This window comes from Gymnoscopelus braueri (assembly GCF_963280865.1).
Source record: "Gymnoscopelus braueri genome assembly, chromosome: 16".
Taxonomy (NCBI): domain Eukaryota; kingdom Metazoa; phylum Chordata; class Actinopteri; order Myctophiformes; family Myctophidae; genus Gymnoscopelus; species Gymnoscopelus braueri.
In genome coordinates, this window is record NC_137616.1 from 26,472,682 (window position 1) to 26,495,216 (window position 22,535).

Sequence of the window (22,535 nt, forward strand, 5' to 3'; positions counted from 1 at the left end):
GTGTGCTTGGGTGTGTTTGTGTGCATGTTGTACAGAGAAGGCGAGAGAGAGAGAGAGAGAGAGAGAGAGAGAGAGAGAGAGAGAGAGAGAGAGAGAGAGAGAGAGAGAGAGCTAGTGATGTGAGGACTTGTTTATGCAGGGCTGAGCAGCAACCACATGACTACGTTATCGTTATTCTCGACAAGGAGAATTCTGTTCTGCCAAATGCAGTGTATGACTGTGTGTGCATGTGCATAGGTTAGACAGGGAAGTAAGGAATTAAAGAGAGAGAATTGAGTTTTGAAGCAAGCGCATTAAGCAGGAGGACATGGATGTTGCAATTTCAGCTTGGGCTTACATGTCCTCTAAATTATCATATATATTTTTTAATCTCCTTCAGAGAGTCTATTAAGCCTGATCTATACTTAGTTGCGTGCAGGAGTTGCGCACCGGAAGTAGTCAATCTACAAGCTCACAACGCATTGCAGCACGACGCATCGAGAGCTTGTAGATCTGCTATTTACAGCGTGCGACACCCGCACGCAACTTTGTATAACTCAGGCCATAGTCATTCCACCTCCTGCTGCAGCACTTTGTTACTGTTGTCCTCTGCCTTGCCTCGTCCTGTTCATGCCCCCCTCTCCCCTCCTCCTCCTCCTCCTCCTCCTCCTTGGGGTTTGGGGTCGTGCTGGGCCGTGCATTATCAGGCTGGAGAGAGTGGGGCTTGTAGTTGTTGGATGCTGGTAGTTTTCCACTAGAGGTTGCCGGCTGAATACAGAGAAAGCCAGCATTTGTTAAACCTCATGTCTTGCTCTCTCTCTCTCTCTCCCTTTTCTCCCTCGCTTCCTCTCCTCTCCCAGGCTTTGCATTCATCCCCCGTTAGTCCATACGTGTTCTTCCTCTGCCTTCTATCCATAACCCTCTTTTTTTTCTTCTTGCTTTTCTCTTGTCATTTACCTCTATCACTCCCATCTTCTACCCTGTCTTCTCTCGCTCTGGTTCCTGAATAGCATGGCCAGAAATAGCACGCAGACCAGTAAGCCCCCCCCCCCCCCACCCCACCCCCCCCAGTAACTGTGCCAACCGACCCACCCCATCATGCCCCTCATGCCACTGGTACCATGACGACTGACTACACTCTCAAAAAGCCATACGCAACACAAGCCTGTCTGTCCCTCTCAGCCAGGAGAATGCAGTTCTTGCGTACATGCTGTACTTTAACAAGTGTTATTACAAAGAAAGGAAACGCAAATCAAGAGGAATTGTAAATGCGATTCATCTTGGTTGCAGCTCTGCAACCAAAACCATGGGGTGCCTGACATGTACTGTACAACATAAAGTGGTTGAAATTAAAAGCAGCCTTTCTTGTCATTGCTGCAAGTTTCCAAAAGGATTGACAGTGACCTAGTTCCATACTTCCCATACCCCCCCCCCCCCCCCACTTAGTCTTCCCCAATCTGCAGCAGACAGCACACTGCACTGGTTTCTCTGAGCGAAGGCTGACCCTCACTGTTAGGAAGGTGGGGGTCTGTCTGGATTTTTGGATCAAAGCATGTAGTTGGTGTGCGGGTGCACATTGTCACTTCTCATCCCTCGCAAGTATTTTGAATCACCTCACAGGTCAGATTTGTTTGTTACGGTATATACCGTTATCAGACTACGGGTTAGGGGATTTAGTGAACTGAACCAGCAACAACAGAGACAGAGCTAAAAAGTGAAAAGAAGTAGCCTACGTACATTGAGGTGTGCCTTTGAAACCTACTTCTGATCCCGCCAATAGACAGAGGCTACATATTTTGACAAAGGCCTTGATAACTGCTTAGGCAATGAGCCAGCCTTCCAGGCCGCAGTTAGCTGCGAGGAATGCCTGCATGGGTGCTCCCAGCGCAGCTGAGCCTTAAGTAGATACAATATCAATGCAACGAAAAGCCCTCAAGTGTTGCTCAATAAGACAACTAGCCCCACAGACTACGCACCAACTGCCTGCATCCACACACCCAGAAAGGCCAGAAACCTTACACCCCCCCCCCCCCACCCCATTACTGTCCCATCACTTTGCAGAGCCTGGTGGCAACTGCAAATCCAGGGCTTTATTCTCCATCATGTTCTCCATCCATAGCATCTCACTGTGCCAAAGGTCGCTGGCTGCTGCCGCTGCCTCCCTCGCTCTCTGTCTCTCTCTCCCCCACCACGCAATTTGTCTGACCTGGTTTGAGCAATTGCTAGCAGTGATCTCCCATAATCCAGCAGATCTGTCCAGACCACAAGGCTCGCTCCTGGGTCCCTGACTCTGACTATTGATACAGGGCAGCTAGAAGAGGAAAGGAGACGCACACTTGAAGGGACCCATACACACTCACACTCACACGCACACGCACACGCACACGCACGCACACACACACACACACACACACACACACACACACACACACACACATGCGCACACAAAACAAAGGATCAGGAGAGAACATCCTGCCACCATGACGGTGAGCGAAAACCCAACGATTCTCCTGGTCAACAGAGGGAATTTGAATACGAAATTATACGATACAACACTGTATCTGTCCACACTCAGCACTTAGCTCTGAGTGTCAGAGTCAAACAGGACATTTGACTGTTGTCTCCGTCTACAGCTGAAGCATGATCAGGCATTTTCATCAAAAACCCATCATCTGTCTTATACACTACATACTGTACAGTATGTAGGAATGTGAATATCCCAATCTTGAGTTGACACAAAGACTCAAAGGCACGGCCCTTTTAAAAAGAAATGGCTCTTTTCAAACATAATTCTTTCTCTTTCTATATCTATTCTGAAAAGGAATTAAGTAGCAAAGGGACAAATATGTGATGTCATCTTGTGAGGGCACGGAAGGGCCCCTAAGCCACTCATGTGAAGAAAGGAAGGCATTTCGTTTCATCGAAAGTCTCCTGACATCCTTATATCACATTATTGATGCTGCTTAAGCTTGCGTGTTTTCACTTCATGGGCGAAGAGGATATTGGTTTCGTCGCTACTGTAGAAAAGCATTATGTCCGCCACTTAGGACTGCACCTCACGCCGGGCGAACCTAGCGCTTAATGTTGCGCAAAGTTACGCTGTCAGAAGTGCTTCATTATGGGACACATGTCTTCAATGCCGATGTGTGCCACAGTGACAGCTGAACCAGCATGCTTCGTCCAGAGTCCAGAGTTTCCAACATTTGTATAAAATATCCAATGTTGGCCGGGGCACACAATCTATAATATTAAGGACATCAGTCATGCACACTGATTGGATCAGCTCAATTGCTGCAGCCCCTCTCTGTTGCAAGTCTCTTAAAAAGCTGAAAATAACTATATGAATAAATAAATATAAGATATAAATACTAACTGAGGCTGTAATCAAACAATACTGTTTAGCATTATTTGGGGGGGAGGGTGAATTTTTTTTTTTTCACTTGGAGAGTGTCAAGAAAAATATATTTATAGGCTTTTTATTTCAGGGCACTTTAAAATCCTCCGGTGACCCTTCATAATATATATCAAATGGCCCCTAACATAATGTTGATTTTATCTGCACAGCATATTGATGTTACTTTAAGCAATGGAGTTCAAGTGGGAATCGACTCAAGTCACCGTAAGACAATTTACCTATTATTTTTTGCTTTTGTTTACCAAGTAAATCATCTGTTGTGTATTTAAATGCTGCAACAGTAAATGTTTCCCCTTTTCTGTATGTAAATCTGTGCTGATATATTCCTGTTCCTCCCCCCACGGGAGCAAATGCTTGTAAAATTAATAGTCAATGCTTTTCATCTGTGAAAGATGTGATGATGGGCTAGTCATTAGCCATTTCAGAAACATCTTAGAATACGCTTACTGACTTGACTTCATCTTACCGGCATTTGAGATCCTCAAAGTGTTAATTTTTTGTGTAATAATTGACCCAAATTAGAATGATGCCACGACCGTCCAGAAATTTCAATGTAACGGTGGACAGATAGATAGAAAAATAGCAGCTAGATAACATTAACAATAGACAGAGACATACAGACGGACAGCTATAATATATGAAGACATCATATTGACTACTGTACCTAAGGTATGACCCTGTCTGTGGATCACATGTACTCGTTCCATTGGACTTGAGACATTAAGCCTATCTGGTATTTGCAATGACTTTTCCTTCAGTTCATCAAGTCCAACAATGTAGGCCAACACATGTGGACAAACTCTCAAGAATCTCAGCAGAATCGGCCCACTTCACAACAAGAACAGGTTGAGCTTTGAGTGCAATTCTTATTCCAGTTAGGGAGAAGGCATAACACAATGGTGTAATTACATAACACAAAGAAACCACTCTCTGTCTCTGTCCAACTGCCCAAGACTGGGTTCCTTTCATCCAGGCATGGCACATGGTGGCCAGAGAGAACCAGCTGATGTAGTCTGCCCACCCCCTTCATAGACTTAGAACAAATACTCGCTATTGTCTGTGTGTGTGCAGTGCAAATACGCATCTCTATGCTCCTTTATGCATTGAGTAGTGATCAATAAGAGTCCCACTGCCAGCACCTGCTTACGTTGACCACGTTTGCAGGATTCCACGGGTAAGCGATTTTGACCCCGGCATGTTCACCCCACCGGACCCTTACACAAGGACAGCTTGTGGGAGGCTGACCCCGCCCTATACACAGAGCCCTATTTCAGGCTGTGCCCCCGTAACCCTTGACCTCTAGCACTCACCAAAACTGGGGGAACACAACACCGCAAAAACACGAGCTCAGAGACCCATCCCTGGAACTGTCATCACAGCTTGTCCTGCATATTCACAGGGTGCCTTGAAAAACAAACAACGAAAGCAGGCTGCTCAGGTTGCACAAAATGGCTATGGCGAGGAAACTGCAAGGACAAAGCCGTAAGCCCGATTTGTACTAGATGTTTTGGGAGGGGGGGAAATAATAGACTAGCCTGGCATTGGCCAGACTGGCAGATTCGTCTGGTTTCCAGGCTAATAATAGACAAGACATTAAACATAACACTAGTTTTATTAAGATAGCCCATGTTTTAATATCCTCTCAGTATTTATTTTTAATATCCTCTCAGTTGCTTGGCCTCTAAACCAATTTTTTGGGGGATATTAAAAGTCATAAAATGAATGGAAACCCAGAGAGGCCTCCGTGCTAGGTGTAAAACGCTATTATTGTAGAACAAATCTCACAGCTGTGATCTACAGGGACATTACATTATTCTCCACAGACAGGAAGCATTCCTCCCGTAGAAGAGGAGGGGTGGGGGGGGGGGCATTACCATTAGGCAGGACTGTCTGTGGTGTCGAAGATTTCTTCTTTAACCAGCGAGCGGATCTGTTGGAATTAGTGGTCTGTCTGAACCCGAGCCCCCCTCTGTCCCTGACAACAGAGGGTGGTTCGTGTGTTTGTGTATGTGTGTGTAAGTGTTGGGGGGCTTTAACCGTGGGACCAGAGTGAAATGAGCTCGCCTCATAAACAGAACCTTTGGCAAGCCTTGGGCACATGCAGCTTAGCATAATTCTAGAAATACCAGACGCTCTGTGTGTGTGTGTGTGAGTGTGAGTGTGAGTGTGAGTGTGAGTGTGAGTGTGAGTGTGAGTGTGAGTGTGAGTGTGAGTGTGTGTGTGTGTGTGTGTGTGTGTGTGTGTGTGTGTGTGTGCACATTGGCAGCTTTCTCTCGTTGCCCTCTCCTCCATCTACCAAATAACAGTTCCACACAAATGGGAAATTACCAAAGCAACATAAAAATAACAACGTCCCGTTAAAATACGAGTTTGTACAAATCTGTGTGGATTATTTGTTTGTTTACTGATTATTTACATTGACTTGGTTTAGACTTGGCTTATACCCTTCTAAGCCTGAATGAACACAGTAAATGCAATGCAGTACACAATGCAATGCATGGACATAATCTCAAGCTTAGCCAAACATAACTCCAAATACAAAGTAGGAGCCAGATTATATATGCATTCATTTATAAATAAGAGGTTTTGACATTTATACCACATTTAAAGCCATATACTTACTACTACTTAGCAATAACTATTGGTGTGTACTTAATCATTAAGTACACACCAAAATGTAGCCTTAAACAATAATCAACATTAACACTCATATTGTCTAACAACACTTTGATTGTTTATTTTATTACATTCAGCAACTTAGCTACACATAATGATGGCACCTATCAATAGAATATATGTGATGGTGAATCAGTGGTGATGACTTTAGTAGCAACATGTTTTGTTGAAATGACAAAACAACATGTTCCTCAATCCAAGTATTACAAAGAGGAGGCCAACCAGACAGTCAGAGCAAGGTTTGCTATGAGAGATTTTTTGAGAGAGAGCTCTTGATACAACGACAGACAAACATTTATACCCTATATACTTTGTTGACTGGGGTCCAGGAGTCTATACTTGGTCCCCACATTCTTTCTCTCCACACCAAATCTCTTTGGCGTAAATAGCCGATCTACAAGCTTGTATAGATATATTTTGCCTATATGTTCACCTACATGCCCAGAGTAGAGATATTAGGGTTCATTTGGTTAAGTAAGGAAGTGTTTTTTGGTTGTTATTTTTTGCTGTCGTGTTGTTTAAATGTGATCTGTATCGTGTGAAGGGAAATCAATAATCTTTCTACTGTATGTGTGAGAATGTAAAACGCTTGAAAAACAGAGACTGTTTAGGTCAAATGAGCAGATTGTTAACTAATGCTTACATAATTGCTCATTTCTGACTACAGTGCTTTCAACAATTTCTAATAAAACGCTTCAGCCTAAAAGAAATTGTTTTTACAGCATAGGAAATGTAATGACTTTGAAGAACTGCAGCACTCATCTCAGAAACATAATTGGATTTTTAATGTAAATGTATTTATTTATTATATTATATTATATTATATTATTTATATTATATATATATTAATTATCTCTCTTTTTTATCCAAATATAAGTTTGTTCAAAATTATACATATTTCAAATACAATGTCAAAAGCAACCACGGCAATGTTCAAATGGGATGCACTCTATCAAAAAAAGCTCTAGTTTCTTTTTTACTCAGACTTGAGCAGCAAAACGTTAATGCAAAACATAATTTCTTACTTTTATGTCTATATTCAATCATAATTTGCTTACTTGGGCAACTGCAATCAGCTTGTTCTATGTGTATATTAGTGTACAATAATTCATAATTGGCAAGGAGTGTGGTTTATGTAAGATATTATATGCTTAATCTTGACAAGCCCAGGGGGGTGGTGGGAGGGCTGTTAAATGGTGTATCATCATCAAAGTGCACTTGACAGTATGTATATTGGCAAATTGGCTCAAGGAAAGATACAGCTTCACTGGCAGTGTTTGCAAACCTTATGAAAAGGTGCAGAGAGGAGCAGATGGCAGTGGAACAATAGCATAAGCTCTAGAGATGTGAATGTGGTAGCTTGCCACAGCTATATTCCCTACATCTCTATGTTACATGCGAAATGCTTATGGGGGTTTATTACATAAGTTGTCTCATAAGTGAATTCTAGAGCAGTGGTTTTCAAAGTGGGGGCTGCAACCCCCATGGGGCCGCCACGGGGGCCAACTGGAAAGGAGAGAATAATGAAAATAATAATAATAATAGTAATAATAATAAGAATGTAATTTAAATTCAAACAATTTTAAGCATATTTTTTTCTTCTTCTCAAAAATAGCTGATCTATAGGGTCACAAAAGTTGCGCTGCCTGCAACACATTGTGAGCTTGTAGATTGGCTATTTATGTATTAATTTGGGTTAAAGTCATTTTGCAATGGGGGCCACAGTCAGAGGCTATGGATGTTTGGGGTACCTTGGCATGGAAAAATGCGGGGACCCCTGTTCTAAAGGACGGCCTACCTGGACAGTTTGCAGAAGCCACATGCAACGCTCCCTGACGTCTTCAAAGGGACACCGTTTGGAGAGCATGAGGAGACGAGCCAGAATGTCATTCAAATCGCTGTTGGGGGAGCTTGACTTTGCAGGGGACGAGGGGACCGAGGCTGGTATCGGACGGATGTCCTCCACTCTCCTCATCACTTCCTGGTGGATGTGCTCCATGGCTGCTTCTCTGGAGCTTGCATCACGGCTGCCCAGCCCGTCCCACCTCCCCAAGGGTTCCTGGTCCTGTGCATCCATCTTTGCTGTAGGCCTAATTCTTGTGATTTCTTGTGGTGGGCTAAACAGACAATCAATCAATCAATCAATCAATCAATCAATCAATCAATCAATCAATAAACAATAAATAAATAGCTTGCACTTAATGTTCCCAAACAATTACATTCTAACCAAACATTTCTCAATTATTGGGGCATCTTACTATGTCGAATAAAAGAGTCCCAAAGCAATGTTATTGAGTGCGTGCGTGTGCGTGTGCGTGTGTCTCATCATGCATTTCAGCGTGTCCAACTCCCAACATGATGACACTGCATGACTGCAAGAATTTGGGATCTGATTTTGGATATCTTGCCGAAAGATTTTTGATTCTCAAAAGTTACAGTATGATTTAAGTTGTGTAATAAACAACTTCAAGAAGAAAAAAAAAAAAAAAAAGTTAATATAGCGTCACAATCATTTAAACCACTGCATCCATAATATGTTGGCTATTCAAAAATAGCAGATCTACAAGTTCACAGCGCGGCACAAACTATTTTTGAAAATTTCTGGAAAATATATATTTTTAATACATAAATCTTCTCGTCTGGCGGTCCCTGTTACAAAACCTTTTCAGATGGGGGTCCGCAGCCAAACACATATCAATTTGGGGGTCTTGGCATGAAAAAGTTTGACAACCACTGAACTAAAGCACAGCTGAGTGTGATTAAAACATAATAATAACAATGTGCTAAGCAAGCCTGCACACTGTAAGGCAAATGGTCCATTCATTTCAATCTATCTCCTTGGTTCGCTCTCAGTCTCGTCTCAAGGCTTTTTCAAGCTGCTTGTGAACAAGACACCGTAAAGATAAGGGACCGCTGCAAATAGACATTAAAATAACCAATAATAACCTGTCACGACAAGTAAAAATCAAAGAGTGACATGATTAAATACTCACTTTAAACCACATTCTTTGCTGCAGGTCTTCGGAAATAGGACGTCTCGCCTCGGAACTCGTCCCTGGGGCAGTAATGATAGGAGGCAACAACCAGTGTTGCCAGGTTTTGCGAGAGAAACAAGCAACCAGGTCTCAGGCTAATGAAAACAAGCCCAAAAGTAAGCACTTCGCCCTTTAAACATACATTGGCTATTTGAAAAAAGCCGATCTACAAGCTCACAACGCGTCCTAAAAATTAGGAATATTTTTTAAACATTTTAACAACACAAATCTTGTATGGGGGACTGGGGGTCCGTGGCATCAAATGTTTTCACATGGGGGTCCGCAGTCGCAGACAAATATATATTAATTTGGAGGTTCTTGACTTGCAAATATTTGAGAAACACTGGTTTAACTTTAAATAACACTAGAAACAAGCCCAAAAATCCGCAACCCACAATTAACTACCAATAATTACAAGCGACTATACAGAAAAACAAGCCCAAAGTCGCTTATAAGAACCGGACATGGCAACGCTGGCAACAACTTGTGGTAAACATTTGATTGGCAGGGCAAATACCCAATGACGATGTTCATGAGACGTGGAGGGCGGTTCTATACGAACATCGACGAATGGATGTGCCTCAGTTGAAGGATTCATGGGATTTGGATTCTTCAAAAAATCCCTACACAGTACACACTAAAGTGGACTTCATATCGAGCTCTTTAAAACTACACCTCCCATCGCGCATTGCGCTGTTTGTCTGAAATCAGAGAGAGAGAGAGAGAGAGAGACTGAGAGAGAGAGACTGAGAGAGACTCCCGGGTATTAAGCAATCAGTACATGTTAGCAGCTTGACTGTTTTTTTTAATTATTATTGACAAACAATTTAATTGATGGGGGGGACATCTTTATTGGTCTCAATGAAATGGCTTCAATCAGGGTGGTTGCCAACCCAGTAGATTCCACTGACTAGAGCTACACATACAGTGTTGGACAAAGTACTTAACTCGACCTAACCTCGCATCACCAGTCTTTCCATCTCGGAGGAAATAACTCGACCCCAGTTCTTCAGTCAAATACTCCTGGTCAAACATTACTCAACTACAAGTGAAAGTTACTCAGTCTAATTTTCACTTAAAGTACTGGCTTTTAAAAGTAGGCCTACTTCTTAATAATTATTCAAATCACAAATTACAAAGTATATTTTCATTTATAATACCAATTGCATTGCTTTATTGACATGTATTAATTAAGAATATATATCAATTATAGTCAACATTTATGATGTACTTTTTTCCCTTCCTAGAAATGCAGTGGAGTCAAACATACAATATTTGTCTTTGCAATGTAGTGAAGTAATAGTCATATCTGAAAAGTGAACAGTCAAATCAACTATCTAAAAATACAGATACTCAAGTAAAATACAGATTGACTTAAGGACTGTACTCAAGTAAATGTAGTTACTGTCTACTCTACTGTAAACACAATATAACACAAACAATGTTACAATATAAAACACTTAGTTCCTTCCAGTGGTGTAAAGTAACCAAGTACTTTTACTCAAGTACTGTACAAATACAATTTTGAGGTACTTTTACTTTACTTGAGTATTTCCAATTATCAATACTTTTACTTTTACCTTTACTACATCTCAGAGGCAAATGTTGTACTTTTACTCCACCACAATGATTTAAGTTCTAGTTATTAGTTACTTTGTAGATTTTGATTACTATTACAAAACACACATTAACCACTTCAGCCTTCATTTTATACATTTGAAAACTTGTGAAATGGGAGATTCTGCATAATGAGTACTACTTTTGGTACTTTAAGTACATTTTGATACTAACACTTTTGTACTCAAGTACATTTTGAATTCCGAACTTTTACTTGTAACAAAGTATTTCAACATTGCAGTATTGATACTTTTACTTAATTCTACTAATATTCTAGTTAAAAAAAAAGAGAGATAACTTTTTCCACCACTGCTTGGTTCCAGACATGTTACATTTCTTTAGGCTCCTCGCGCCCCCTGTGGTCAGGAGGAGACGGTGCACAGGCGGAACCAGGAACCAGTGAGCGGTAAAGAACAAGACGAAGAGGGAAATTCAAAGAGTGAGGACAGAAAAGAGCACTGAGCCAAAGAGGAACCCCAACTGATAAATAAACAGTTGAAAATACGCTTGTCAGCGAAAAGAGTCAGAGACTTGAGATCTAATACTGCAGGTTCGATCGTTTTGTTAAGTGTACAGTCTACCGTTCACTATGGAGACCTACCAAGACAAGGTAAGCAGCTAAAAATAAGATCATGTTTACTAACGTCTGCTAAACAGATCGCAAGAGCATTTCTGCTAATGTAGCTTTTTTTGTTCCACTTTTTCATGTCAAACTGTTATGTGTTGCAAAATCATCAATGAATCAGTATCAGTAAGACTAGAAGAAAGTGTTAGGGATGTTGGGCCTCGGTTTCCTGTTTTGAAAACAGTTGTGTTGCACAAAGCAGCGATAAGATAACGCTAGCATTAGATGTTACAGCTACAGCTTGTTAAAGGAGGGTGTGTTATTATTCTTTTAAAATAAGTGTTAAATAGCTCTACATTACGATAATAATCATTGCTATATAGGGATGCTTACTGTAAGTTGCTCTGGATAAAAGCATCTGCTAGTCACACACACACACACACACACACACACACACACACACACACACACACACACACACACACACACACACACACACACACACGTTCTCCAGTTCTTACTAAACAGAAAATACATGTTCAGGTCGGGATACCAATTTAATCAGAGAAATAACTCGTACTCATTATGAGTATGAGCAGGAGAAGTGAAATTGGAAGTGATGAAACAACAAATGAATGCTATAAAATTTAAGCTGATAAATAGCTAGCATTGGATTAAATAGGTGTCCCATCTGAAAATGTATTTTCTATTGGGGAGACCCCTGTTAGTTGCTGAACAAACACTGTGGCAATGATTACTACCACAATATAGAGCTTTAAGCTTTTAACAAAAAACGTTTTGTTTTAGCCCAAAAATCTCACTTCCAGCACCTTTTTTAAGTTCTTGTCTTCCCATCCTACTTAAAGATTTTAGACTCACCCTCTAAGGACAGTTACATTGGGAGTTACTACGATCCGCCCAACAGGATTACATTAACATCAAATGAGAGGGAAGCCCCTGTGTCCCCTTCCATCATCATGAACCAGCAGCGACCCAGTCTGAGGGTCTCGCAAACTTCAACTGATCTTGACAGCAAAGGTACGGTTTATGTAAAACCTAGCCCTAGAATGGCTGATATTCCAAGTTGAAGCAATTAATTATTGGGTGAGTACACACAGAGTGTGGCTCGCCCGCAGAGATGAGTTCCTCAACTAAATTGCATTGAGTGTTCTGTGGCTGTATATGGAATACATTGCAGTGTGTACAATACCAGGCATTATTTGGCTAATGTAAAATCAAACTGAATCAGAAAAAAACGTTGCTCTTACCTATAGCTGACAAACTCTGTGTTATATTGCTCTACAAATGTAAAAGGATAACACAAAAAGCCCTGAGGGCTTGTTTCCATTGTGTTCTTATAATTCCTAATACTCTCATACTAAATAGCTACTATAATGAGCAGGGTTGTCTCATCTGGCGTTGTTTTACTCATCTTCAGCCATCATCGAGGCACTGAAGACACTTCAAGAGAAGATTCGACGGTTGGAGTTGGAAAGGAAACGAGCAGAAATTAATGTCGATACGTTCTCCCTGGCTGCTCATAATTATGAGCATGGCGCTGCCTCTACCACTACACAGAAGGAAGCCCCCTTGTCTGAGACGGACAACTCCAACAAGAAAGGTAACAGATCCAAAAATACAGACTGTGTTATTTGAGAGATTTTTATTCATTTCTTTTTAGAGTTTTTTTGTCTTGTGTAAAAAATATTTTCTGCAGATAAATATAATATTTTGAATTTTTGCTTCTGAAGACAAGATGGCAAAAATGTCTTCGGATTCATGTTTTATCTGTAAACAGGATGATCCTTTAATCTATATACTCTCTATGGGTGTGTGTTCAGAGCTAGACTCTCAGCTGCAGTCTGCAGAGGCTCGCTGTCAGGTCCTTGAGAAGCAGTTGGACTACATGAAGAAGATGGTGGAGAAGGCAGAAAAAGACAAGAATGCCTTGGCAGAGAAACAGGTGAATCATCACAAATCTTTCTATAAAATATGGATATAAATGCCCCCTCCCCCCTGTTTCTTTTCGTCAAAGATTAAGCAATTTCTTGTGTATTATTGATCAACATAAACAATAAAAGACTACCCGCACACTTCCACTTGCACGGTACATGAAGGATATGTATTAAGCAAGGATCGGTCACACGACCATCCTCCGATGCCTGAGGAAAAACTGCAATGTTATCATAAGATGTTGTGTTGAGAGTCGGTGAGCAACCGACCTTGTTAATAAGCACTCTGTCTGTATATCTCTTCTTATTATGACCAACCCCATCCAAGGCATCACTTCAGAGGCAGCGACTGCTAACCAGCTCCGATATTCAAACCCCGTGTGAGAAGCTGGAGAACCTCGAAAAGCAATGCCTGAGACTTAACGAAACTCAGGCTTCGGCCGAGGTAACTTGACAGCGCAGATGAAGACAACCCACACATGTGATATATTTGGAGACATTGAAATCAAAAGTGAATTGTTTTCTTTTAGAGGAAGATTGCTGTTCTGGAGGAGAGACTTCTGAAGGAAGAGCATGAGCGTAAGCTCCTGCAGGGGAAAGCAGATGAGGTTAGCTCAACTACATATATTAACACTCAGATCCCACAATCACTGCGGCTCTACTCTTGACAGTGTCGTGTGTTCTCAGCTGCAGAAGGAGTTGAACGTCAACCTTAACCTGCAACTGTGTCCAGATGGTGCTGAGATCACACCCAAGAAGAAGAAATCAACAGCAGCCTCAAGGGTATTTTAGTTTAGTTTTGAAAGCACAGATAATTAACAGTCCATTTACTTTGTTAATAACAAGGAAGATTATTGTTTGGGTGTAGCAGTGAAAATAACAGCCATCTCCTACCCCAGACTCCCAGTTCCACTAGAAGGCAAGGACCACCATCATCACCGACTTACACCAAAGGGAACCGAATGCCCTTTGTCGCTGGAACGGTGAGCCAATACTACTTCTACTTGCAATACTATAATACTTATACTGCAATCTCAACTCTTAAAACCTACATGTTGCGCTCAGGTGGCACCGTGGCACAGTGGTAAAGTGCCTGCCCACCACCACAGTCTGGGAGTTTGAATCCACTGCTGTGCAACCGGATTTGTCGAGCGTCGATACGAACACAATTGGCCTGTGTTCGGGGGAGGGTGATATTTGTCACTGCACGTACTCCTACGGGCTGGGGCGGCATACAACAGCTGTGACAAGTTTGACAACATACAGAAATGTATGTGGGGAGGAATTAATTGGCATAATGATTTAAATTGTTGGTAAAAAGCAACGACAACAAGAAATTCTCTGAAGGACTAGTGGACACATTCTCTAAGCTTTCTCAAAAATGTTCACCGATCTTGTAGTCAACGAGTCCGAGCCATTCGGTCCATGCCAACTTGCAGAGCATCCTCCACATGATGAAGCACCACCAGCCCCAATTGTGTGAGCAAGTGCAGTCTATGCGCAGGTCTGGCTTTGGGGCCAAGAAAAGCCTCCGCAGGGCCCTGTCTGCCTCCACCCCAGCTCCTCACGAACCCACACCTGGGACTGAACAAGCAGCTCAGTCCCTGAGCTGTCTGTCCGACCTGCTCTTGGCCCTGCAAGACGAACTAGGACAAATGAGCTTGTGAGTATGTCTTGTGGAAATCATTAGAAATAATTAATTTCTATGATGAGGTTATTGTTTTCCTGATGGTCGCATCCCTGTACACACTATACTGTGTGTGTGTGTGTGTCTGTGTGTGTGTGTGTAGTGAGCACCAGGAATTGGTGAGACAGATAGACGTGACAGATCAACGCGTGCACAGAGAGGACCTGGAGAGGGAGCTGGAGGCTTTGGTCAAGAAGATGGAGGAGAAGTCGGCTCAGATCACAAAGCTCCGCAAACACCAGCAGACAGTACGCAGATTTCTATTCAGTATTGCTCAGAAGCATTCCCAAAGACAATCTGTGAAAAACTTAGGTCACTGTAATTATTAATACAAAGTCCAGTTTTCAAAAAAAAAAACAAGCTCAAGCACATAAAGCATCCCTGGGATAAGTATTAGTGATGGCTATTATCAATGTATTGCATGAAGAGAATATACATGAAATCACAGCCAAGACGTATGCCCGAACCTCTAGTGTATATATTTATATATTTCTTTAATTAAAAAACCTTTTCATCCATATTGTCGCAGGTCCAAAAACTGACTCAAACCCAAGATGGTGCCAAGAAGGCGAGTGACATAAGAGCACCTCTCCTGTCTCCTGTTAAGGCGAAGCGCCAGGGAAAGAGGGGCAGAGCGACACCGAGCAACCTGCAGCTTCTCAGAGAGACTCAGCAGTTTAACAGCAGGCTGAAACAGTACGATCTTTCCTGGGAGACGTAGGAGCTTTTGAAGGACCCCTCTGTGTGCACAGGCTTTCATCCCAACACTAGTTGAAGCTACAAAAGCCTCCCTATGTTCCTCACATCCTGTTTCCTTGCCTCTCTCACTGAACAACAAAGGGTCTCGGGGAACAGGCAATTCTTCTTTTATATATGAATACAGAGATGGCTTTGGGGATTCATCAACATTGCTCATTGACCTTGTCTTGGCTGAGTAATGTTTTGAAAATGAATTTGCTTGCTGTATGGGACTCTTTGTCATTAACATGCCATCTCAAATGAGAATAATGGATTCTATTTTTTATATTTTTTACATGTTTTTGTTTCATTGGCTGTACACAAAATTAAATTATTAAATCACATATGGCTATTGCCCATTTTTACTGCTGCTGATTGAAATGTAAGACCCCCAATTCAGTTAAACCACATGGACCCTAGTTTACCTATTCTGAGCATGTCATAATAGTTGTCAAGAGTCGCAGTTTCATGATGGCAACCACTAGGTGACAATAGAGTACAGAAGTCCTGACGTCACTCGTTCATCCCCAGGTTCGTAAAGTAATTTCTCTATGGAGAATAACATTGGGTCATCATAGAACCGTCTCATATAAGAATTGTGGTCCAAAAATAAACAAACTGTCTTGGCGATATTGTCAGGGAGGAGGTTCTGTATCGCTTATGATAGTCAGTCACTTATATTTGATACAGTCTGTTTCTGGCAAAAATGTAACTAATTCGGTGGAAGTAACATTAGCGTTTTCTCACCGTCAGCTGATGCTTCATATCCATAAGAGTAAAACCGCCAGGGTCATTTGTTTATTTTTGGAACACAGTTCTTATTTGACACGATATTAAATACGTCCATGGGGATTCAGAATGGGGGTGGAAAACCGCGAACCAGGTAGACAAACATAGGATGTGTAAATTACATCAGACTTCGGTGCTCTATAGTTGAATTATTATTAAAGTAATGAAGACAACCAAAGGAGTGGAACTAATGTTTACTTGGGTGTGTGTTGCAGTGGTGAAGGTACAGGCATGACCTGGTGGTGTTGGATTACATCATTTAGCTGGAGTGCCCCACAGACATTTCTTATGGAAACCATCTTAAGCAAAAATGATTCCATCAAATTTCAATACCATACATTGTCAGCGTCAATCATTTTATCAATTAGTTCATATTCAACCACTTACGGTGTCACTGTCACCACACTTTATAATTATAAGGAGTTCTGGGCAATGAGAAAATTGAATACACTTCCCGCACAGCGGTAACTTAAACCAAGTATATGAAATAAAGCAAACAACATTTACAAAGAATTATACAGTAGCAGTCAAAGCATTTGTGACATACAGTGCAACTTTTCCTATTTGTGGGCTGCCTCCATGGGCACAATGCAAGAGTACTTGGATATTGGAGGTGCACTCTAACTCTTAAAAACAACCTCTACTCTCATTTTAATTGTGTATTGCATTTTTATGCTGTTTTATAATGTGGTCCCCATATATGGGCATGTTACGTTTGTGATGCCCCATGTATGGGAATGTTACGATTGGGACGTCAAATTGCCTTGGTGGTGGTGGGTGGACCGTCCACCCACCACCACCAACAAGGCAAAAATGTTTTACAGTACTTTGGTGCTTTTGAATCTACTATAAATAATAACTTTTGAAGACTTGACTCTAGAGGCCCCAGCCTCATCATGCCATTCCAATTTGGGGTTGTTGGATGTTGCGTTTATGAAATACGCCCCTACCACAAATATTTGAAACCAATTATAGGCAAACGGTATGGAATGTCAAAAATGTTTGTAACCCTGTTCGACGTTCTAATTTGGTGTAAAAATAACAAGAACCAAAAAAAGTATGAAAACGTTTTTATTCACTTTTAAGTTGCACATTATATGCCTTAATCAGAGACTGTTGAAAAGACCTTTCACAACCTGGTTCTCTCTAATCAGGAGCAAGAACTCCACAAATAATTTATCAGCTTCATTTTTTCCAGTTCCAACTTGTCTGCTCATTTTTCTGTCTCATCACTTACAACTTCACTTGTTTATTCTGTGTCCTGTATGAGTTCTCCTGATTGGGAAAAAAAACGGTAACCCGAACTGAAGATTCTGTAGTGTTAAGTGCTGGGGAGAGAGGGAATTTCACCCGTTACTGAACAAACACTCTATTGCCATGGGAATATAGAGCTATTTAACACTTTTCGTATCTGTACTCTGGCCTGAGTTCCCATGTGTTTTTGTATGTTCCCTTCATATTGTAGATGCATATTTCATGGAGGATTTCCTTCAAGTAATTCACAGGCTGCTTGGTGATGTCCACCAGGTCTTTGATGTTGTAGTATTTGTGCTTCTCAAAAGCAGAGAACAACATGTCCAACACTTGCTGCTTGTCAGCCCTGGCTCGTTTACCCTCTTCCTTCTTCTTCTTGTCATATTCACGATTGTAGGCGTGGTTGGCTACAGGCTTGTAGTTGTTGGTGACAGCTTTGTCCAATTGCCGAGATAGCCTCACAGGCTTAGAGGCCTCTTCATTTTTTATCCTCATGTAGTTTTCACTGATGCCTGGTCTGCATTCTGCTCTCTGCACCACCACTCCCTCCAAAGCTATTTTATCAGAGGAAGTCTCAGTGAAGACAGCCAATGTCTGACCTCCCACCGACTGCATGGTGAAAGGATGCTCACGAGGTGCAGACACTGAGGTGCTTCCTATGCCATCAACTGCTGTCAGCTCTTTGTTCAAAGTGAAAGACACATCTGCCTTTCCTTGGTTCTTGACAATTATGAGTTTCCCGACCTCGCCTCTCCCAGGCGCCTTTGCCCATTGTTGAGACAAATATTTGGGCACCTTTACAAGCCATACAAGAGGGTCCTTTTTTGCAGCAGTTAAATCAACATCTACTTTCTCTGACATTTCTAAATGTTTATCAGATGCTAAGTCTGATTCTACAGAAGAGACAAGCTACAGACACTTTAAAAGGAACCCGCCGCAGTGGTGTCCGGTAAATATCCTGACTCGTACAGAAGGTGGAGTCTCTCCGATCAAGGTACTCAAAGGTCGAATGCGAATATAGGCTTGTGAAGTTGTCTTAGAGATAGTCAAAGAGTGGAGTGAATACTGTTTGCATCTGCCTTAACTGGGCTATAACCACCCTCTATATAGTGCTTGGCTGGATGCTCGTGACATCATACTGTGTTATATATATCCATATATAGAAGTCTAGGAGAGAGTCTCTGATGTCAGACTTGGGTAGGTCGGTTGTCTCCATATATGGGAATCTCCATATATAGGAAGATTGAGATTGAATAGATGACTAAAGGTCGGGACTGAATAGGTCATTTATCCCCCTATATGGGTTTCCGGGCATCCTGCCATGGATGGTCTACCTTGCGTTGATGTCCATTTATGGCTAATGCTGGCAAGTATGCTCTGAACGTTCGCTACAATGTCCTTGAAGATTACCGCAATGAACAGGCAAGGAAAAACAATATTTATCCTGTCCAATTTTACCAAACGGGAAAGAAATTACATTTAAGATTTTGAATTACATTTATACATCCAATCATTTCTTACATTTAATTGGGATAGCACATTTTGAGAATGATGTTGAGATACATATTTTACATATTCTATTGAAGTAGCCTATGTATGTGAACAAGTCAATATGTTAGGCTTCAGTCTAGAGATATAATGCTGGACCCTTTAATGTTCGCCCTGCAGGCTGAGGCAACCACCTGCAGGGCGAAGAAGACTGAGAGACAAGAACAAACTTCCAAACAAGCTGTCCTCATACTGTACTTAAGTTACGACAACTTCTATACTCATTTTTGTTGGACTTGTGGTGGCAGTTGACTTTCCCCACATAAACCTGTCTGACCACAGGCTGTCCACGATTTTAGTTTAGCCATGCCCATGAAGGCATAGTTGCACTGAGAGCATTCCACCGTCACCACAGACTCCTCCACCATCCAGCAGGGGGCAGCAGCAGGCTAAATTGTAGCTGTTCTCTGCTCACTGGGCAGAGCTGCTCCTAACACCCTGAGAGATGAGATAAGGCCCCAGAACAGAGCGCGTGACCGCGTGCGTGGGGGGGGGGGGGGGGAGGGTCACAGTGATGAACACAACAGTTCCTTCATTTCTGGATTTCTGGGCCAGCTTACCCTTAGTTCTGCATTAGTTTATCAACTGCTGAGAAAATGTGGTTCAGACCACAGGTCAAGTGGTTTGACTCTGCTCTTACATCAAATAAATAGGACAAACTATTTCAAATATGATTTCCCAATTACCATTACCATTGCATCTGATCAGAAAGATTAACATGCAGATCTCATGTTTTGATGACTGAACACTTACTGGCATCTTTTGTCTCATCGTGTCACATTACAATATACTTGCCCTTGTGACACATGACAGAAAATTACCTGTCCGTTTCCTGGGCGCCAAAGTTAAGAGCTCTACAGCTGTGTGTGGTGAAATCATGTTGAACCAAAATGGGACTGTAGAAGTATCGACTTGTATCTATGTATAGCTGCACCACACAACATTCTGCATCATGGGAGAAAACACCAGCCGAGTGTCATTATTACTCTGGACATACACTGCATCACTTTACTATCTGGCAAACATTGCTTGGCTCTGGTATTTTCGCTGTGACTCACCTCTCACTGCACGGTTTAACACACAAGGTGAATGAACTAAGGTAGTGTATGTGAGAGAATCCATTGCTTTGTCTCCCTATATTAGATTACAGAGCATGGCTGGACGCAGCAATCAGGTTAGCTCTGGCAAGTCAAGACACACACACACACACACACACACACACACACACACACACACACACACACACACACACACACACACACACACACACACACACACACACACACACACACACACACACACACACACACACACACACACACACACACACACACACACTCTCTTCTGTCACAAACCACTCCATTCCCAACAACCAAGTCTGATTTCAAACATTTTCTCTCCAGCTCTCCCTGTGACAGTGAACAGCTGTGGTGTTCAGGGAGAAGCCCATATGGAGGGCAGGGTCATTTCTGAGTCTATGCCAGGCATGTCACTGTGGGTCCCATCAAACAGTGTCCTAGTCACTTGTCCTAAATAATCCCAGTGGCATTCAAAGTGCTAAACAGGCTTTCAGCCTCTTTGTGTTGCCGTCAGTTTCCACAGAATAATTAAAACAGACTTCTGAGATCTTTGAAATTAAGCACATGAATGTGAATGTATTCTATTTGCATTTTAGGATTGCTTATTTCTAGGAATAGTTTCAGGAATTGATCATCTTATGTGCAGATTGTACTGTGTCATCCTTGATTTATTTGAAAGGTAATTATTATTAGTCAGGCTGACCGCAAGATTTAGTTGAGGGCACATAAGGCATGTTATTAGCTAAAAATAGAACTACTATGCAGTCCATCAACTATAACTGTCAACAAGACAGAGACTAAGTAGAGAGTGGTAGATTGTTTTTAATGGAAAGATGGAAGGAGAGAGGGAGAGTTTGTGGTTGTCTAAAAGGCCTTTTCTGAAATTCCCCTCTTTTCTGTTTCTGGGAAACAGTGCCCGTTGTGAACTCGAGGACACTGAACTGAAATAATAGTCAACACACACACCTCATTCAAGAATGTGGTTGTACACAATCTACAGCCCACAGCATCATACTTGAGGGGAGTGTGTATGTATGCACGCGCACACAAACACACTTCCTCTGGAAACAGCATTTTTTTTGCTACATAAGCAGGACTTGCTGTGACCTTAGGAACTTACTATGTATCCTGTTGGTGAGGACATTCTTCTGTATTGAGCCGAGCATCTGTGTGTGCACAACACACTAAAGAACGGTTGGTGGCCACATAACAAATTAAGTTCAACTAATTTTGATGCTCTTTGGTCAATTATGGCATTATTGCCATATGCCGACATTAAGATAAATCAGGGTCCTGGATGCTTGCATGTTGCCATGACAGATGGACCGGTTTCCTCTTTAGTATCCTGTTGAGTGATAGTACTACATAGAAAAGGAGGAAATGACAGAGCCAAGTAAATCAAACATAGATATCACCAATAGCAGAACACAATAACAGAAATGGCTGATTTTAAAGTGAAATCTGCATCACGATGCAGTGAGTTTTTCCACTTAAATCAACGTTATTTTTCGTAAGCGATGAGGTCATACAACAAAGTAAAAAACTAAAGCTTAAAATTAGCATTTTCAGATGGTACAGTTAAGTAAAAATGCATTATCTGCATAGTATACATGCGTGCAACAAAACCAATCTATGTAAGACTGAAGTTTTGATCAAAAGGGCAGCAAATCCTTCCATGAGCTCCAACTATTGAATGTAAAACTAGAGTGGAACAATATCAGATATAGGCTTCTTGCCTGGCAGTGTTTCAACTTCCATGCCAAAATGCAGACCAAAAAGAGATGCATTTTTTTTTAAAGAGTAGAGGATAATACTGTAGTTTACTAGGTACTGTAGTTTACTAGGTTGTACTAGTGTACAAAGTCTACACAAAACAAATTAAATTTATGTTCATGTTTATTTACACTCATCACTGATGAGGAAGCAACGCTCAAATTGCCTGTGAACACAGAATCATTGATTTAAACACTTCTGTGGCTTATTTTCCAATTAGAATCAAACAGCATTAGTACATAAATAAGTTCATACTGTACCTATTGTAGAGGCAAAGTGGATTGATCTAGCCTTATGTGGATATATAACCAGAATGCACCCATATATGCATGCGATTTGATACCATGTTTGATTTAACACTGGCTAAAAGAGCCTGTTGACCTGGCATTACACGCATCTACAGTGCAACACAAAGCAGGAATGGAACC

At 41.6% G+C, this 22,535-nt stretch overlaps 3 protein-coding genes across 3 annotated transcripts in view; 1 reads left to right on the forward strand and 2 right to left on the reverse strand.

Annotated features, from left to right (window-relative positions):
- Positions 1-9,164, reverse strand: part of sesn1 (sestrin 1) — a 63,255-nt gene extending 54,091 nt beyond the window's left edge. Inside the window, exons 1-2 of the mRNA XM_080453294.1 lie at positions 9,064-9,164; positions 7,869-8,187 (exon numbers count right to left, since the gene is read on the reverse strand). Coding sequence (XP_080309420.1) covers positions 7,869-8,147 — 279 coding nt within the window. The 5' untranslated portion in view covers positions 8,148-8,187; positions 9,064-9,164. The remainder of the gene's footprint in view (positions 1-7,868; positions 8,188-9,063) is intronic.
- A 2,077-nt stretch (positions 9,165-11,241) lies between these two features.
- On the forward strand, positions 11,242-16,121 carry cep57l1 (centrosomal protein 57, like 1). Its single transcript, XM_080453296.1, has 11 exons — positions 11,242-11,332; positions 12,154-12,325; positions 12,726-12,908; positions 13,129-13,250; positions 13,568-13,684; positions 13,770-13,847; positions 13,927-14,022; positions 14,139-14,222; positions 14,640-14,902; positions 15,030-15,174; positions 15,456-16,121. The coding sequence occupies exons 1-11, from the start codon at positions 11,312-11,314 to the stop codon at positions 15,645-15,647; spliced, it is 1,473 nt and encodes a 490-aa protein (XP_080309422.1). The 5' UTR covers positions 11,242-11,311; the 3' UTR covers positions 15,648-16,121.
- Positions 16,122-17,848: 1,727 nt separating this feature from the next.
- On the reverse strand, positions 17,849-18,568 carry LOC308102909 (general transcription factor IIF subunit 2-like; the record flags this gene model as incomplete). Its single annotated transcript, XM_080452762.1, has 1 exon — positions 17,849-18,568. One exon carries the CDS (start codon positions 18,566-18,568, stop codon positions 17,849-17,851), a length of 720 nt encoding a protein of 239 aa, XP_080308888.1.
- Between the last annotated feature and the right edge of the window lie 3,967 nt (positions 18,569-22,535).

What these genes read in the sequence shown, in the direction of transcription:
- cep57l1 (XM_080453296.1), top strand. Translation starts at nt 11,312, where the DNA reads ATGGAGACCTACCAAGACAAG. An exon ending in AAACTCAGGCTTCGGCCGAG is followed by an intron (nt 13,685 to 13,769) that starts GTAACTTGACAG and finishes GTTTTCTTTTAG; the next exon opens with AGGAAGATTGCTGTTCTGGA. An exon ending in TGCAGGGGAAAGCAGATGAG is followed by an intron (nt 13,848 to 13,926) that starts GTTAGCTCAACT and finishes GTGTGTTCTCAG; the next exon opens with CTGCAGAAGGAGTTGAACGT.